The 18,115-nt window shown below is 34.5% G+C and overlaps 1 protein-coding gene across 2 annotated transcripts; it reads left to right on the forward strand.

Moving 5' to 3' along the window:
* The first annotated feature begins 1,227 nt into the window (after positions 1-1,227).
* Positions 1,228-15,232, forward strand: tmem200a (transmembrane protein 200A). 2 transcript variants are annotated; one of them, XM_077511335.1, is made up of 5 exons: positions 1,228-1,676; positions 10,625-10,768; positions 12,163-12,404; positions 12,484-12,650; positions 13,657-15,232. In XM_077511335.1, exons 2-5 carry the CDS (start codon positions 10,635-10,637, stop codon positions 14,407-14,409), a joined length of 1,296 nt encoding a protein of 431 aa, XP_077367461.1. In that variant the 5' UTR covers positions 1,228-1,676; positions 10,625-10,634; the 3' UTR covers positions 14,410-15,232. The 2 variants fall into 2 exon arrangements, with proteins under 2 accessions (XP_077367461.1, XP_077367462.1); XM_077511336.1 differs by lacking the exon at positions 1,228-1,676 and adding an exon at positions 4,807-4,932.
* Positions 15,233-18,115: the final 2,883 nt, after the last annotated feature.

Here is an 18,115-nt window from a genome sequence, read left to right on the forward strand (position 1 = left end):
ACTACTATGTTGGGAAATTAATAACATTTATAGTTGTTAAAGAATGTTCAGATTATCCTTGTAATGATTCATAAAAAAAAATAAATGCTATGAGCAGATCAACATTTTCAAAAGGAACTTTCAAAGGAAAAAAATGGCAAGTTTAACTCATTAGCTCCCAAAAACAAATAAACACGTTTTATTTTAAATATTCACATAGTCCCAAAAACGTATTTATACGTTTTTTTTTTTTGTTTGTTTTTTTTTTTAAATGTTAGAACATACAGAAGACTTTGATGTAGCCTATGACCTGAAGCGGTTGCTTAAAGCAATGGTAGTTATCACAAGAAACTGCCAGCAGGTGGCAGCAGAGTATAAGAGATCAACCAGGGCCATGTTGCAGCAATTTCTTTTCCCCGGTGTTTACAACAAATTTGTAAATAATGATGAAACTTTGCTATAGCTTAATGATAATTGCTGCAAAACAGAAACGGATACAAATATACATATATATAATAGAGAAGAAAAAATTTGTCAAAAATCTAATGAAAATGGCTGCGAGTAAATGAGTTAAGACATTTATAATCATTATCATAAATCAACATATTAATTATTTTATTCGTATATTATTATTTCCTGCTTCCTCTCATATTTGATTAGTTGTTTGTTGCTAGGCAGCATTTGGTGCAAGGCTCAATCATAACTGCCCCATAAACTGAATTTAGCAGTTCAAAAATAAAACGTGATATATTTTCAGGTTCAATTATTTTGTACAGATATGCTTAATCTCTATTTTTAAGCAAAGTTTTCTGCATGTTTACACAGTCACAAAAAAACAAAAAAACAAAAAAAAACAGCGTTTTTATTGGCAAACCGCGTCGCCACGACAACAGCGTTCAACAAAAATAAAAAGCTTTGATAACTTTTCCTGGATGTTTGGATCTCAAATTGCTTTTTAGTAAAATGACCTCGAGTGCCGCAAAAGGTGTCAAATAAAAATATTAGTACAGTTACTTATTCATATGAATGTATTACAAATACAGTAAAAAAAAAATAAAAAAATAAATAAAAAAATATAGAATGGAACAGAAAATCACGTTACATTGCAGACTTGGCGGTGCATTTAAGGACCAATTTGCCTCCGTGCGACCTAAGCCCTGCCCCCTCCTCCTCATGCCCCTCCCCCTCTCCAGCCCTCCCCCTCAGTTTGACGCACACACACACACACACACACACCGCGCAAGCTCTTTGGGCGCACTGGAAGAAGAAGAAGACTGAAAACTACACACACAAAAAAGACGAGATTTTTTTTTTTATTTTTTTTTTCCTGACTCACCGTCGGTATGTGAACGCAACAGTTTGGCTGGCCGAGGAAGGACGTCACGTTTGCGGCTTTTTTTGGAGCATCGCAGCGCGGAGCGGACCCCGACGTGGAATTTTTGTGCAGGGGGCACGCAACGTGCTACATTTAACACAAGAAGAAGAAGAAGAAAAGGAAAAGAAGTGGAGTCTTTTGTTTGGTGGGAGCGCGCAAGATGCAGTTGTAAAAAAAAAAAAAAAAAAAGTGCAGGATTGGGAGGGCAACAAAATAAGACGCAAGTTTGCATGCATGCTGACTAAAGTGTGCTTTAAAGCTTCCACGGGACAAGATGGATTTATTAATGGCTCACTGACGGTCTTACAAAAAAAAAAAAAAGGTAAGGTACGATGAAAAAAGAACCACCTAACACCTCATCTTGATGAATTTATTATAGAGAATGAACAAACTAATATGTCAATTTATGACCTTACGGCGCCTTGAGATGCGAGTGAGCCATACAACTTCAATTTGGCTGATTTTGCTTCAACTTGAGAGCAAACTCGACTCACTTCACAACAAAAGCAGCAAAGTCGTGTATTGAAAGCAAATACGTAACTTTTCTCGTCTGCTAGCTTATTCAACGGCTAACGCACAACACAAAATGGTGTAGATGGGCAAAATAGGATTTGTGCTGGAGTTGGAACCCTTATTTGAATCCTAACAGTGCAGCTGAACATGTGGAAAGATAATATAACAATAATCACAGACACATATTCTTTATCCTCTGCAAAAACTACTGCTATTGCCGAGGAATGGTGTCTCTTCCATCTCCATGCAGGGGTTAATATGAAAAAATAATAATAATTCTGGGGTGTCCGTATTTTGTTTCGACACCCCAATAATTGTGCATGTGTGCATGATACTGCCCTCAGGTGGCCAAGGCAGGTACGCCAAAAGGAGCGGTACAAATGTCTATTGAAGTGAAGCAAAAAAAAAAAAAGTGTCAAAAACTGTTAAATTATTTACATTCTATTTACATTATGGAGTATTTTTTAGATGTCGTGTATTTTTATACAGCATTTTTATTGATTACCTTTTTTTTTATGAAAATGTAAAAAAAATAAAAATTAAAAAAATCCCCAAAACAGTTTATTTTCATATTTACAAGCACTTTTTTTTTAAATTTAATTTAATAACTTTTAATATATATATATATATATATATATATATATATATATATATATATATATATATATATATATATATATATATATATATATATATTATAAATTAATTAAATGTATTATTTAATTTAATTTAAAGAATTTTTATTTATTTATGTATATAAAAAAATATTTATTATAAATTAATCTAATTTATTTTTTTTAAATATAATTTAATGAATTTTAATGTATTTATATATATAAAATATTAGTTATTATAAATTAATTACATTAATGTTTTTAATTTAATGATTTTATATATATAGATATATATATATATATATATATATATATATATATATATATATATATATATATATATATATATATATATATATATATATATATATAAATATTCATTATAAATTAATCAAATGTATTTTTTTAATTTAATGAATTTAAATTTATTTATAGATATAAAAAATAGTATTTATTATAAATTAATTTACTTCATCTACGTGGCCCATCTTGTCCGGTTTAAAAATCAATTGTGGTTTGCTTTAAACTTGCGACGAAACAACGAACAAGCATGCGGTGTGCACTTCATCTCCCTTGTAAGCATGCATTTTTAATACACTCGTCCTCAATATTGGATGAAAGACTAAAAGCCTATTAATTATTTCTAAACGCTCGTTGGCAATATTTACCCATCTCGTTAAGGAAAGGAGCCACTTTATTGGGTACAGCGTCCAGATGCAATCCAACAAAGAGTCTAAAATTGCGCCGCCGTTTTGATTGGCAAGCGTTGACCCAACATGTGTTGAAGAGCTCAACGGCATCATAAAAACCAGATTTGCTCCCAAATATAGCGGAGCCTCCAAGGTCCAACAAAACTTAGAAACTGTAAACAAATGATGTCAACCGGGGGCAAATTTTTGCCCTCATAAACCGCCTATAAAAAAAGTGGACAGGCCGTGTTTGTTGACGTCACATTTAAAAAAAAACATGCTCGACTTGTTGGCTGCCTTTTGCAGTAGTGTTCCCTCGTTTTCTGCTGGGGTTAGGTTAAAAAAAAAAAAAATCCCCGCAATTTTTTCAAATTTTTAAAAAGAAATTTGACATTTATTATAAATGCTTTAAGGCTCTAAAACCGCTCACCACACAAAATTGAGACACTTTTCTCATCGAGGCATTCACATTTTCTCACATTTTTATCTTGTTTAAACATTCACCATGTTCAAACCTTCATATATATATATATATATATATATATTTTATAAAAATAGGTATATTACTGTAAAAAAAAAAAAAAAAAAAATGCATGCAAAATTGCACAAAAAAAAATAACAGTGAGGCGCGTTATAGTGAACTGCGTTATAGTGAGGGAACACTGTATTCGGATTGATTGTTTAAAAAAACAAAACAAAAAAACAAACAAAAAAAACAGTATAAATAAATACAAAAATAAATACTTAAATAAATAATAAATAATATAAAGAATATATGTAATATTACTAATATTAATATTATATTATAATATATAATAAAAGATATAAAAACTAAAAATATAAATAAATAAATAAATAAGTAAAACTAAATACAAATAAAATCAAGAAATGAAAAAAAAAAAAAAAATCTGTGACAATAATATAAGTCCAGAGTGCACTCTCTTCCGATGGTCGTTAAAAAAAAAAAAAAAAAACAGAATAAATAAATAATAAGTAAACAAATACATAAATAAGAAATAATATAATGATATATAAAATATATATTAATATTAATACTAATATTATAATATATAATATAATATGTAATAATAATAATAAAATATCTAAAAGTCCAGAGTACACTCTCTTCTTGCACCAGCAAAAATAAATAAATAAATCATAATAATAATAATTAAAAAAAAAAGGTTTTTCCCTTCTTTCATAATTTTTCTGTTTCTGACCAAAATGCGACGAAAAGAAGCTAAAGACGACTGAGAAAGTGCGTTCAAAGTTTGTTGGCATTTTTTTTTTGGCGATGTCACAAAAGAAGCATTTGTCAGCATTAACCATAAAACAGGCAGTTTAAAAATTACCCCCCCCCCCAAAAAAATCGTTCAATTTGTTGTTCAACCCAAATATTGCTGTCATGTATGTGGAATGCTTTCCAAATACGAACAACGGACAAATCAAGCATCACAGAACAAATTGTATCCCTCCACTCAACCATTGTGTGTGTGTGTGTCAAGATGAGTGTGGGTGACTGAAGACGGCGTGAGTAATCAACGCGCACGCGCGCACACGCGCACACGCGCGGCCGGCTTGATTGTGCATGTGATGAGTCAATCAAGGCAAAAAAGACGCTGAGTCACAGCGTAAACATTGTCAGACGTTCGCATGCATGATCGACGAGGAGGATGAATTATTGAAAAAAAAAAGATGACTCTGAGGCTGCAGGGCTCCGAATCAGGTGACGGGTGACTCACCTCAGAGCGGGAGACTGCAGGTGGGAGTCGGAGAGGAAGAAGATCTTTTTGCCTTCGTTTGTCTGGCGTCGCTCGCACATGATTGAAAAAGCTAGAAAGTCAAAAAAGTAGAATGTTAGCTAGTTAGTGTGCAAAAAACCTAATTAGCTAGCTAGCTAGCAAGTTGGCTATTTCATTGACAAAATGACAACAATCAGTTTGAAATGCAAGCTAACAAAAAAAAATATATATTTTCTCTCCATTCAAATGTAACTTTTTTTTTTTTTTTTAATTGTGTAACTTCCAATATTTGTGAATCTCTCATCAATCGTCGTCCTCATTTTAGCCGCATCCCATCATCATAACAGTCTTGACGGCATACCTGTACACACAGCTGGCAGTTGCCACGGTAACGTGTCACCTAGCAGCAGCTGCCAAGCACGCAGCGTGCCGAAGCGTCGCGTGACGTCAGTCGACGTGTCCAAAGATTGTTTTTATAAACGTAATAAGAGTTTGTTTCTTAATAAGGGGCTGGTGGCACAAAGCGGCCGATTGCGCAACGTCTCGCCGATGATGTCACGATGATGTCACGCTACTTAACGGGCTGGATGAAAACGCGATGAATAATTCAGATGCCCGGTAGAAGAAGAAAGATGTTCAGTTTGTCGGTGTTAATAAATATCAAATATGAGCTGAATGAAATATTTGTTTAAAAAAAAAATCAAAAAAAAAATCTGAAAAATACATTCTAAAATACAGAATTAATAGACACTAAATTCACAATGGGAAAAGATTATTAGAAGAAAATATTAGGATTTTTTTTTAAATTGTGATTAGGACAAAATACAAAAAATACTAACACAAAAATATAAGATAAATACACAAGAATTAATTTATTTTTTTTTGTAATGACCATACTAAATAAAAATATGATCATAACTATTAGACCAAAATAGTGTCAAAATTAGTACGTTAATTTTGAGTTAATTTAAAGTTCCTTTAACGCCACAATTTTTTTTTTACCGCGCGATTAATGAAATTTAGCAGTAATAAATGTCATAATAATGCATATATATTTGTGGAGACTGGGGTCAAGTTGTATTTTACAATTTTGAAAAAAATAAATTTCACAAGTGACTTCATCTTAATATGAAAAGAAAAAATGCACTGAGCTGTCGCCAACGTTTTACAATTATGCCATCTAGTGGCAGAAAATTGACCTCGACACAAATCACTATCACACATCTGTTTAATTTTAGCTCAATTCATTACGAACGATTATGAAATTGCGGTATGAATGAATAAAACGATGCTGCCATATTTCTATTCGTTTAAAAAACAAAAAATACACTTTTATTTTAACAAGCATATGAAGCAGAAAAAATATTTTATTGTACATTTTATTGTAGAACTAATTAACATTTGCGATTAATCGTCAGTTAACCATTGAAATCATGTGATTAATTACGATTAGAAATTGTAATCGGTTCACACCCCAATTAAATACACACCTTTGGTGGCAACATAGGGTTTTTTGTTTTTTTTTCTTCCCAATACTTTTTTACTTTTTTTTTTTTTGTAGAAAATGCTGAAAGGCATTTTTTTCCTACATACTTTTTTTGCTTTTTTTTTTTTTTTTTTTTTTTGCTTCAGCCCTATTATTTATTTATTTATTTATTTTTGCAAAAAAAAAAAAAAAAAAAAAAAAAAAAAAGCTTAAAGGCAGTTTAGCCACAATTTTTTCACGAATTTCTTGGCTTAAAAAAAATTGTACATCAGTGGATTTCAACTAATCAGAGTGGGTTCACTGTACAGTATTTAAAATTATAATCACCCCAATTGGATGATTACTGCTATTGTTTTTGTAATTATTATTTATTTATTTATCTATTTTTTATATATTTTTTTTTCCTACTATGCGTATTCTTTGGAAAATGTACTGTCACCCTCTTCATCTAATCTCGTCACATTCACAAACAATAAAAACAAAACAAAAAAGATGAATTACGATTGGCTTTTTATAGCTGCTCACAAAATAGCAAGCACAGTAAAAAGTCATCTTTTTTTTCTTTTTTTTTTTTTTTTTAAAATAAGAAAGGAGCCTGCCACATGTTTGTGATCATTTTCTCGCTCAGGTCGAAGAAGCGGCTGTCGGAAATAATTGTGGTATGAATGAAGCGAGATGAACTGTACTCTCCCGTCTTGAACATTTTCCTCCGCCATCCTACTCGCTAAAGAAAGGAAAACTACCCCCCCCCCCCTCTCCCCCCTCCTCCTCCTCCTGCTTGAAAGCTTTTCTGTTTGACGCACGCTCGGAGAGCAGAACGCGGCATCGTAAGAGCGGCGCCAGTGAAAATCGTGTGATTCACCATCTGTGGTTAAAAACGCTCGTGCGGCAACAAGATGACTGACACGAACAAAACAAAAAAAAAAAAAAAGGCATTCAAAATGCGAGACTTAAACTGGGGTCCCAAAAGTCAGAGTGTAAAATGATTTGGGGCTGGCATGACCGCTTTAGAGCGCCTCGTTGTTGGCCACGAGTGTGTGCACGTCACAGGGAAAGGCGGAGAAGTCAGCCGGGGGGGGTAGGGTAGGAATAAAAAGTCTTCATTTCGTCAACGAAACAAAAATAATCTCGCCCATGTGTCATGTCATGTGACATGGTCATGTGACACAGAGTGACACGCCCCATTCCCAATCGGCAGCTCGCTAAGTGCAACATGTACAAACGTTGCACTTTAGCAAACCAACAGACAGGAAATGGATTCATGGTGAAAGTGAAAAAAAATAAAAATAAAATAAAAGCAAATTATAGTTATAACGTAACGTAACATGAATCCGACGGCTTTTAACGCTCCAAAAATCATGCTAATCCGACCGCTAACTCATGCTGGCTAACTTGCTAGCTTGTAAGAATGGAGCCATAGCTAGGTACGATACGATATGCAATACAAGGCTGGCGATGACGATTATCTCACGATATGACGATACCGCATTTATCGATATATTGATCAGGGCCACTAGGCGCGCCCCCTAGTGGCCCTGCCAAGTAATTGCTCAATAAGTAATCAACAATGGAGGCCGTTCTAGTGGCTGTATATTAACTACTAATATCGCGACACCTGCGTAGGCGTATCGATAATCGTATCGGGAGACAAAGCGTCACGATTTATCGCGATATCGATATATCGTCGCACCCCTAAGCCACAGTAGCCACTTGTAATTGTGTGTCGAGTTTCTTTTCATCAAAAAGATGAGAGAAATTTGGAAATAGTTTTAGATGCAAAATGTTAAACATTATCTGCTGAAAAAAAAAAAAAAAAAAATACCAGCGGTAAAATTTTTGATTGTCCTGACTAAAACTACAGATTAAAATGTTTTTGTGATCTAAAATGATGTTTTCTAGGACGAAAATATTAGATTTAGAGTCAACTAAAATGGACTAAAAAAAAAAAAAAAAAAAAAAAAAAAACGATCTAGTGTGATTGAAACTGGACTAAAACTTGTAAACTGGAAAAATATTATTTTCCATGACTTCTGATTTTTGTTGTTGAAACGCATCCAACAACAACCAAATGTTGTTTTCACTTCATGTAATAAAACGATTAATTTTTGATTTTGAGAGTCATCTGTTGAAAAACGTGAATGACGAAAACGGAGTTTGACGCGCACAGCTGTCGACCAATCTGAAATTAAACGCTTTGAAAAGTAGACTAATTACATCAAATAAGCGGATTAAAAAATAGCTGAGAGAGAATTTCATTTAAAAAAAAATATATATAGACGAAGGTCACGCTTTCTCACAAAGCTGGTCAAAAACCTCGCACGGGAGCCAAAATGGCGACGCCCGGTGGCTCTTAATCTCTTCAGCCCTTCAAAAGGCCCAATTGTAATGTTTATGCCGTAGCAGATTAAACACGCATTTAAACCCAAATGAAGGCGGCTAAAAATAGACGCGCTTGTTTGTTTGAAGATATTCGCGGGCATGAGGGCCAGCTGGCCATGATGACTCATGGGAATCGTGCATCCGGACCGCAATCGATATGTAAACAATAACAAGCCTTCATCTTATTATTATTATGTAAACAAATTCAAGTTCAGCCCGGAGGATTATTGACTCGATACATAGTTGTCGTTTGCCATCGATTGATTAATAAATTATTGGTGGCATCAAAACTTACGTCAAAAGTCATAACAATGAAACTTAGCTGTCATTAAAAGGCATAAAAAGTTCATATTTTGTCTATAATTAATTTGATATTTTCATTATTTCTCACGTACAATTAGTACCTTTAAAAAACACATTTTGCAACTCGCTGTCGACTGGTGATGACATCACAAAAGGGCTCGGGTAACCAATCACAGCTCAGCTGTTTTCTAGGTTTGGTCACGTGACATTCAAAAGCTGAGCTGTGATTGGTTACCCGAGCCCTTTTGTGATGTCATCACCAGTCGACAGCGAGTTGCACAATGTGTTTTTAAACGTACTAATTGTACGTGAAAAATAATGAAAATATCAAATTAATTATAGACAAAATATGAATGTTTGACTGCCAAAAATGGCTAAATAAGTAAAGGATCCCTTTAATGGATCTATGGAGGGAAAAACGTGATGACGAATTCATAATTTTTGGCCCATGTTGAACACAAAAATTGAAAGCAATCCAAATCAAACAGAAAAGTGTTCCGCGCACGCGCAAAAATCTTGGAGGCGGATCTATGTGCAAGTGAATACAAAAATGTATAATAAGTTTGTTAGCATTTTGCAAACAAAAAGTGTAAACAAAAATATTGCCTAAATCAACTAGGTAGACATTTTGTGAACAAGAGTGAAAAAAAAAAAACTTCATAAAATCCAATGCGTTAGTAAGCTATGCATGACCAACTGTTTTTTTTTTTAAATAAAAGTGAACCAAAAAAAAAAAAGTGCAAAAAATGGTATATCGTATTAAGCTTCAATATTAAAAGTGTAAGAAAATTCTATGTGAAAATAATAACAAAAGTGGGGGAAAAAAATCTGTACAATTTAGTGACCTAGTGAAGCAGCAGGTAATTTTGTGCTTAATAAAACAGCTTTTGTTTTTTTTTTGTAAATGTTCAAGACTTACATTAGATACATAGTTAGCTAATTTGTTACAAGAACAACAACAACAAAAAACTTCATAAAATATAGTAATTATTTACCTTGCTCGTTGGCTATTCGGTTAACATTTTAACTCATTAACTCATTTGCTCCCAAGAACGTATAAATACGGTCTTTATTAAATATGAATATGAAAAGTGTCCTAAAGACAGATTTATGTTTTTGTTTTTTTGTTTTTTTGTTTTTTTAATGCTAGCTCATACAGAAGGCTTTGAAGCAGCCTCAGAATTACAAAAACGGCCAGCAGGTGGCAGCAGAGTATAAGAGATCAATCAGGGCCATGTTGCAACAAGCTCTTTTTGCCACTGTTTTCACCAGGAATGTGAATAATGATGAAACTTAGCTATATTCTAATGCTAATTGCTATAAAATGGAAACCGATACAAATATACCGTTTTTCCTGATGAAAGAAGAGACTCTAATCTTTCTTTTGCGAGGTTCCATGTTTTGATAGCAATAGAACACAATATTCTTATTATTAAATTAGTTTGTTAGTCTGCTAAAATGAAGAGAAAAAAAAAACAGATTAGCTAGCTAGTTGTCTATTTACATATGCACTTTTTTGCTTTTGTGTTTTGTTGCCCGTCCAGGTTCTAAAGCATGACGGCAGCAGCAGGTGTGCTAACGGGCTTGGCCAAGCTCAAGCGGCAGGATTCGGCTCGCTCTCAGCAGCGGCCTGCACCGGCGGCGACATCGACGGGCGTGGCCAATGCTGCCCAAGATGGCGTGCCGAGGTGAGACGTCCAAATAGGCAAATGCACACCGAGGTTCATTTTGAGGGAACTAAAACTCACGAAAAAACTCAAAAAACAGTTTTGTTAACGAAATAAAATAAAAACAAAAATGCGAAAACTAAAACTACATTTTTTGTTTGCTAAACTAAGTAAAACTATAATTGTAGGAAAAATGTCCTTCGTTTTAGTCTTTAATTGAATTTAATGCACGAGCCTTTGGGGATGACTTTAAATGTGATTTGAAGTCAATTTATTTTGATATGAAAAGAAGTGACATCATCTAGCAGCAATAGACTGCTGAAATATTGCGCACAATACCCATAAAAAAAAAAAAAAAAAACTAAAAAAAAAACTAAAAAAAAACTCAAACTAATACTGAAACTAACTAAAACTAAACTAAAACTACATTTTATGTTTACTAAACTAACTAAAAGTAACTATAATTATAGGAAAATGTTCTTTGTTTTAGTCTTTAATTTAATTTAATTTAATTTAATGTATGAGCCTTTGTGGCTGATTTTAAATGTGATTTTAAGTCGATTTATGTTGATATTAACAGAAGTGACGTCATCTAGCAGCAGCCAATAGAAAAGCACCTTCAGATGACGTCGCTCCGATGGTTTGAAATATTGCGCACAAAACCCATAAAAAAAATAAAAATAATAATAATAATAATAATAATAATAATAATAATAATAATAAAAACTAAAACTAAAACTAATACTGAAACTACATTTTATGTTTACTAAACTAACTAAAAGTAACTATAATTATAGGAAAATGTTCCTTTAATTTAATTTAATTTAATTTAATTTAATTTAATTTAATTTAATTTAATTTAATTTAATTTAATGTATGAGCCTTTGTGGCTGATTTTAAATGTGATTTTAAGTTGATTTATGTTGATATTAACAGATTTGACGTCATCTAGCAGCAGCCAATAGAAAAGCACCTTTAGATGATGTCACTCCTATGATGTTTTTTAAATATTGCGCTCAACACACATTTCTTTAAAAATAAAAAATAAAGCAAAAAAAACTAAAACTAATTCTGAAACTAGCTAAAACTAAAACTAAGCATTTATTAAATAACTAAAAGTAACAAAACTAATCGAACCACCCTGAAAACTGTTTCAAACTAACTAAATAAAAAAAAAAAAAAACTCAAAACAAAATCAAAACTAATTAAAATGAAAATTGCAAAACTATAATTAATAATCCTTATGCAGATCATCATATTCATGCACATTTCCACTATGCCATTTAACATTATATGTTAGTATTGGGCTAGCGTTTTTTTTTTTTTTTTTACGTTAGATCAAATAAAATCATCATTTTGGTGATTAAATACTTTTTTTTTTTTTTGTTTGTTTAATTTGACTTTCAAACTGACAGAAAACGTAAGCGTCGTACCGACGTGGTGGTGGTGCGCGGCCGCTTGCGCCTCTACTCCGCCTCGGGCTTTTTCCTGCTCCTGGGCCTGCTCATCCTGGCGGTCGGGATCGCCATGGCGACGCTGGGCTACTGGCCGCAATCCTCGGGTCAAAGGCCGCCTGGAGGAGGAGGAGCCAAGATGGCGGCGACGGCGGAGGAGCCGAGCGGCCTGAACAACACCGGTAGAAGTCAAAGCATCGAAGGTGATATGAAAATCAGGTTGTTGTTTTTTTTTTTTTTTATTCACGTCCGTTTGGTTCGATTTCGTTTGGGCGCATGCAGGTCGGCCCAGCAGGCAGCCAGGAGGGGGCGCTCTGACGCGGTTCCTGGCGCAACATCGGCACTCGGAGCGGATGAAGATGTTCGGGCCCTTCACCATGGGCATCGGCATCTTCATATTCATCTGCGCCAATGCCATCCTTCACGAGAACAGAGACAAAGAGACAAAAGTGAGCAAAACAAATTAAAAAAATAACGTTAGCTTACTGGAGTTTTGATTATTGATGTGAAAAATGCGCAACAAATGTTGGACGTTTGCTAGCTAGTTGGCTATTTTGCTAACAAGAGTGGGACAAAAAAAAAATGGATACAAACAAATATATTAAGTTAGCTAGCTAGCTATTCGTTGAACATGTGTGCAAAATGTTATTAATTATTTTTATTATTTTTTTATTATTATTATATTATTAATTATTAGCAAAAATAGAGCGAGCTAGTTAGCTATTTCATGGACAAAAAAAATGTATGAATTTAGTGGTCCAGTTAAAAAAAAAAAAAAGTGCGATTAATTATTAGCTAGCTAGCTAGCTAATTGGCTAATTTATTAACACAAGCAGGGAAAAAAATTGTGTGCAAAAAGTATGCAAAAAATATATTGCGTAAGCTTAGCTATTTCATGGACAAAAAAAAATGTATGCATTTAGTGGTCTATTTAGTAAAAAAAAAAAAAAAAAGTGCAATTAATTATTAAGCTAGCTAGCTAGCTAACCGACTAATTTATTAACACAAGCGGGGGAAAAAAATTGTGTGCAAAAAGTATGCAAAAAATATATTGCGTAAGCTTAGCTATTTCATGGACAAAAAAAATGTATGCATTTAGTGGTCTATTTAGTAAAAAAAAAAAAAAAAAAGTGCAATTAATTATTAAGCTAGCTAGCAAGCTAACCGACTAATTTATTAACACAAGCGGGGGGGAAAAATTGTGTGCAAAAAATATATTGCAAGTTTAATTTCAATTTTCTTTGAATTAATGAAAAAAAGCGATATGAAAAAAATGGATTCATATTTTAAATGTATTATTTTATTTTTTTATTTTTTTATAAACGATGATGCTGTTTTTGTAATGACACAAATGGATGACACTGACTGTAAAATTGAAAGACGTTTGTTTCCTTATTCGAACGTCGGACATCGTGGACAATCGGAAGGTCGAAGACGATTTGTCGTGCGTTGCAGATCATCCACATGCGAGACATGTACTCCACCGTCATCGACATCCACCGCCTGCGCCAGAACCGGCGCGAGCGCAACTATGCAAGAGCCGACGACCTCGTCGCCGCCGTCGCCGTCGACGACGTCGACGACCCCCTGGTCGCCTTCTCCTCGGAGTGCGGCGCCTTCGCCGGCCTGCTGGCGGCGCCCCCCGGCGGCGCCCGCTCCATCGTCTCGTCGTCCATCTCGGCGTTCACGCTGCCCGTCATCAAGCTCAACAACTGCGTCATCGACCAGCCCGACGCGGACGCCATCACGGAGGAGGAGCGCCACCGGAGGGCGCCAGCCGCCTCCTCCGAGGCGCCGCCGCGCTTGCAGCGGAGTAACTCCGCCTCCTCCTCGTCCACGTCCTCCGCCTCGGGCTGCTGGCTTTCGCCCGGCGCCGCCCGGCCGGACTTCGCGTCCGACTCGCCGCCGCACGCGCTGGGCGGCCATTCCAAATCTCTGGACCTGGAGCGCCAGCCCAGCGTGCTCAGCGTGCACCACGAACGACGCAAGCACCCCAGCTGGCCCCGCTTGGACCGCGGCGGCGGCGGCGTCAAGGGCTACGCGCGGCTGGAGGACGAGCGGGCGGCGCCGGCCGCCGCCGGTGGGCGGGACTACAGCAAGCGGGAGAAGCTGCTGATGATATCGCGCTCGCACAACAATCTCAGCTTCGAACGCGACGACTTGAGCGGCGGGGCGATGAAGCGGGGCAGCTCCGAGACACGATTCTAGCGACGACGATTTTGTAAAAAAAAAATTCCGATTGAACCCAGCCGATGCGGGTGACCACATTGATATGAGTAGATGCGTTGGCTAGAGTTGTCAAAATGAATCCATTAATCGGCAAATAATCGGTTATGAAATTAATCAACAACTATTTTCAGAATCGAGTGATCATTTGGAGACATTTTTAATTGAAAATGGTCCAAATTCTCTGATTTTCAGCACTATTGAATATTTTTAGAATCGATTACTCTATCGATTATTCAATCAACTAATCAGATTCATTCTAATTTTACATGAAAGTGTATTACAAAAGCATCTCCCCCCATTATCGAATATTTTTAGAATCGATTAATCTATCCATTATTCTGTCGATTAATCGAGTAATCTGAATCGTTTCTAATTTTGCAGTAAAGGTTATTACAAAAGGCAAGCGAATGAAACATCTCCACCGTTTTTTTTTTTTTCGTTTTTTTTTTCTTTTTCGATGAACAGCAATAATCGAGTTTGGACACAAGGTTGGATAAAAGGCTTTTGAAAGCAGCAATCGCTGGAGTATTCAGACAAAAAAAAAAAAAGAAAAAAAACAAGAAAAAAAAAACAAGGTGGTGAACTGTCATTTCAGCAAGGTCATGTCGAAAAGTGCTTTTTCTTTTCTTTTTTTTTTCCTCCCGCGCAAAAAAAGGCAAACGTTTTTTCACAAGAAGTCATCATGGACTTTTTTTTTTTTTTTTTTGTGCAAAATGCCAAAAGGCAATCGGGTGGCGCTGTTTTGGTTGGCAACAGACTTCAAATGGGCTCAGAAAGGGAATAAAAACAGTTTTGTTTTTTTTGTCATGATTTGTGATCTTCATCTTCAATTTGCATATTTGTGTTCCCAATCGTTGCTAAAGGAATTTCAATATTGCGTACTTCCATCATCAGTCAAATGGAAAAAAAAATGGATTTGAAACACGAGTCAGTCGCAGCATTGATGACGTCATTGTCGGTGGCATTGAAATCATCGTCATCGTCATCGTCATCGTCATATTCACGACTTCTCAAGATGCATCGAGATTTGGAGTACTACAAAATAGAAAACTCACCAAAAAAAAATAAAGGGTCCTATATTAGTTTGGAGGACCAAAACTGCCAACATTCAAAATAAATAAATGGCTAAAAGTGAAAATAAAAATGGATATAAAAAAAAATAAAAAAATAAAAAATTATATCCAAAAAATAAATATAAATGCAAATAAAAAGAGCAAAATATTTTGCGATAATATTTTAATTTTTCAATTATATTTTCATAGCGGTTTTTATTTTCACTTTTAGTTATTTATTTTGTTATTTGTTATTTATTTTTAATTATGGCAGGAAAAAAACAAATAAATAATTGACTAAATAACAATAATAATTGACTAAAAGTGAAAATAAAAACGGATATAAAAAAAATGTAATTCAAAAATTATATATATTTTTTGCTGTTTTTATTTCCATGTATATTTTTTTCACATAATTTTAAAATTATATTTTTATATCAATTTTTAGTTTCACTTTTACTCATTTATTTACTTAGTCATTTATTTATTTTTAATTTTGGCAGAAAAAAAAAAAAATTGACTAAAAGTGAAAATAAAAACGGATATAAAAAAAAATGTAATTCAAAAATTATATATATTTTTTGCTGTTTTTATTTCCATGTATATTTTTTTCACATAATTTTCAAATTATATTTTTATATCAATTTTTAGTTTCACGTTTACTCATTTATTTACTTAGTCATTTATTTATTTTTAATTTTGGCAGAAAAAAAAATAATTGACTAAAAGTGAAAATAAAAACGTATATAAAAAAAATATAATTAAAAAATTAAATACAAATGTATTTATGTATATATATATTTAATTTGCTCTTTTTATTTCCATGTATATACATATTTTTTTTTTACTATAATTTTTTATTCACTTTTATTTTCACTTTTCGTCATTTATTTATTTCTTCTATTTAGTCATTTATTTATTTTTCATTTGGGCAGTTTTGGTCCTCCATAATATCGTGGACAGGAAGTGATTCCAAATCCAGCCTCTGACTTCCCTTCAAAAAGTGTTGGAGAAAAAAACAAAACAAAAAAAACCAAAACATGTCCTCGTTTCCAATAAAGAGTTTCCCATGAACGCCATATTTGCCTGCATGCTCCTCTCAGTGCTTCCACGTCAAAATGAGTCACCATTAAAATGATATTGCAAATTTCCTTCAACGTGCTTCAGGCTTATCAAAAGGTGACGTCGAGTCTGTCGTCCGCGTAACCGTGGCAACAGGTCATCAGCGCCGCTCTCTTTTCAAGCAGGCAGCGGTGTGCGATACTGCAAATACTTTTTGAAAATTAGAGTATGTCATAAAAAAGAAAAAAAAATCAACCTTTAAATGTTTTGGTGGTGGAGAAAATTAGGACAAAGTTAATTAATGAACAGAAGATAATTCATCAATGCTCCGGCCAAAAAAACATTCCAAACATGACAAAATCATTTTTTTAAAGTGCACAAAGTCATCATAAAAAAAAGAAAAGAAATGTAAACAAATACTTTATCATATGTCTGTTATCTGTTTGACTGTAAAAGAACCAAACTGAAAGAAACAACGACTAAATCGATATTTTAGCGCCAGTATCAATCCGATATCGATGCTGACTGGGTATCAATCGATCATATCGATATGTGGATCGATCGGCGTGCGCCAACGCACAAATTGAAGCGGTCGAGAAGAATGAAAAAAAAACTGGCTTGGTGACTTCTCGTCATTGTCACCACAGACGAGGAAGACAAAATGTGAAAAGAAAGAAAGAAAGAAAAAAAAAAACGATTTCAAATGGGTATCGAGCCGATTTTGGAAAAAAAATCGATGGAACGAAATCTGTATCGGAGCAACTCTTTGTCCTGTGACTGACCCGGCGACGCTCACAATGAAGTCGCAAACTGGGACCGAAATCAGTTGCGGCGCCGACGATCATCCGATGGCGGCCGCGCGGGCATCATCGTCGTAATTCCATTTGAACAAAATTAATTAAGTCGCTTGGCTGGAAGACCCTCAAGGCGACAGTTCCGTATTGGGCGTGTTAGGCTGGTTGCCATGGCGACCGGCGCAACGGGGTCTGTTTTGGACCCCCTGGCCTAAAGTCAGAAAGTTGATGTCACACAAAAGGTCAACGGTCGATGTGATGCACGTTTTTTGTTGTTTTTTTCCCCTGCAAACTCGTGAGAGATGTTGCATAAATATATTATCGAATGTCTTCAATTCTAAATATAGATATGACGCTGGTGGTTCCTGCTAGTCTTCGAGGCTCATGTCATGTGACGCGCCACGAGCGTGATTCAAATCAGCTCAAATTGTCTCCAGCGGCTTGCGCGTGTCATTTTTTTTTTTCACTCTTTTTACTGCCACACGTTATCAAAAACAAAAAACAAAAAAACCATTGCCAGCGGATTTCCACCATTTTAACTCATTTTTCGAAGCAAACAGAAAATATTGTGTTCTTTTGCTACATAAACAACATGAAAGATCGCATTCCATTCTTTCATTAGGAAAAAAAAACATGTTTCTACTTTATTCCGTTCTTTTGAAAAAAGGCCATTTGAGTGACATTGAGAGAAAATTGAAAAGAAAAGATACATTTTCTCCACAACAGTGACTTTATACTAATATTTTTTGTTTCGTGACGTGCCGTCAAATTAGGTTT

This window comes from Festucalex cinctus, chromosome 21, assembly GCF_051991245.1.
Source record: "Festucalex cinctus isolate MCC-2025b chromosome 21, RoL_Fcin_1.0, whole genome shotgun sequence".
Lineage (NCBI taxonomy): Eukaryota > Metazoa > Chordata > Actinopteri > Syngnathiformes > Syngnathidae > Festucalex > Festucalex cinctus.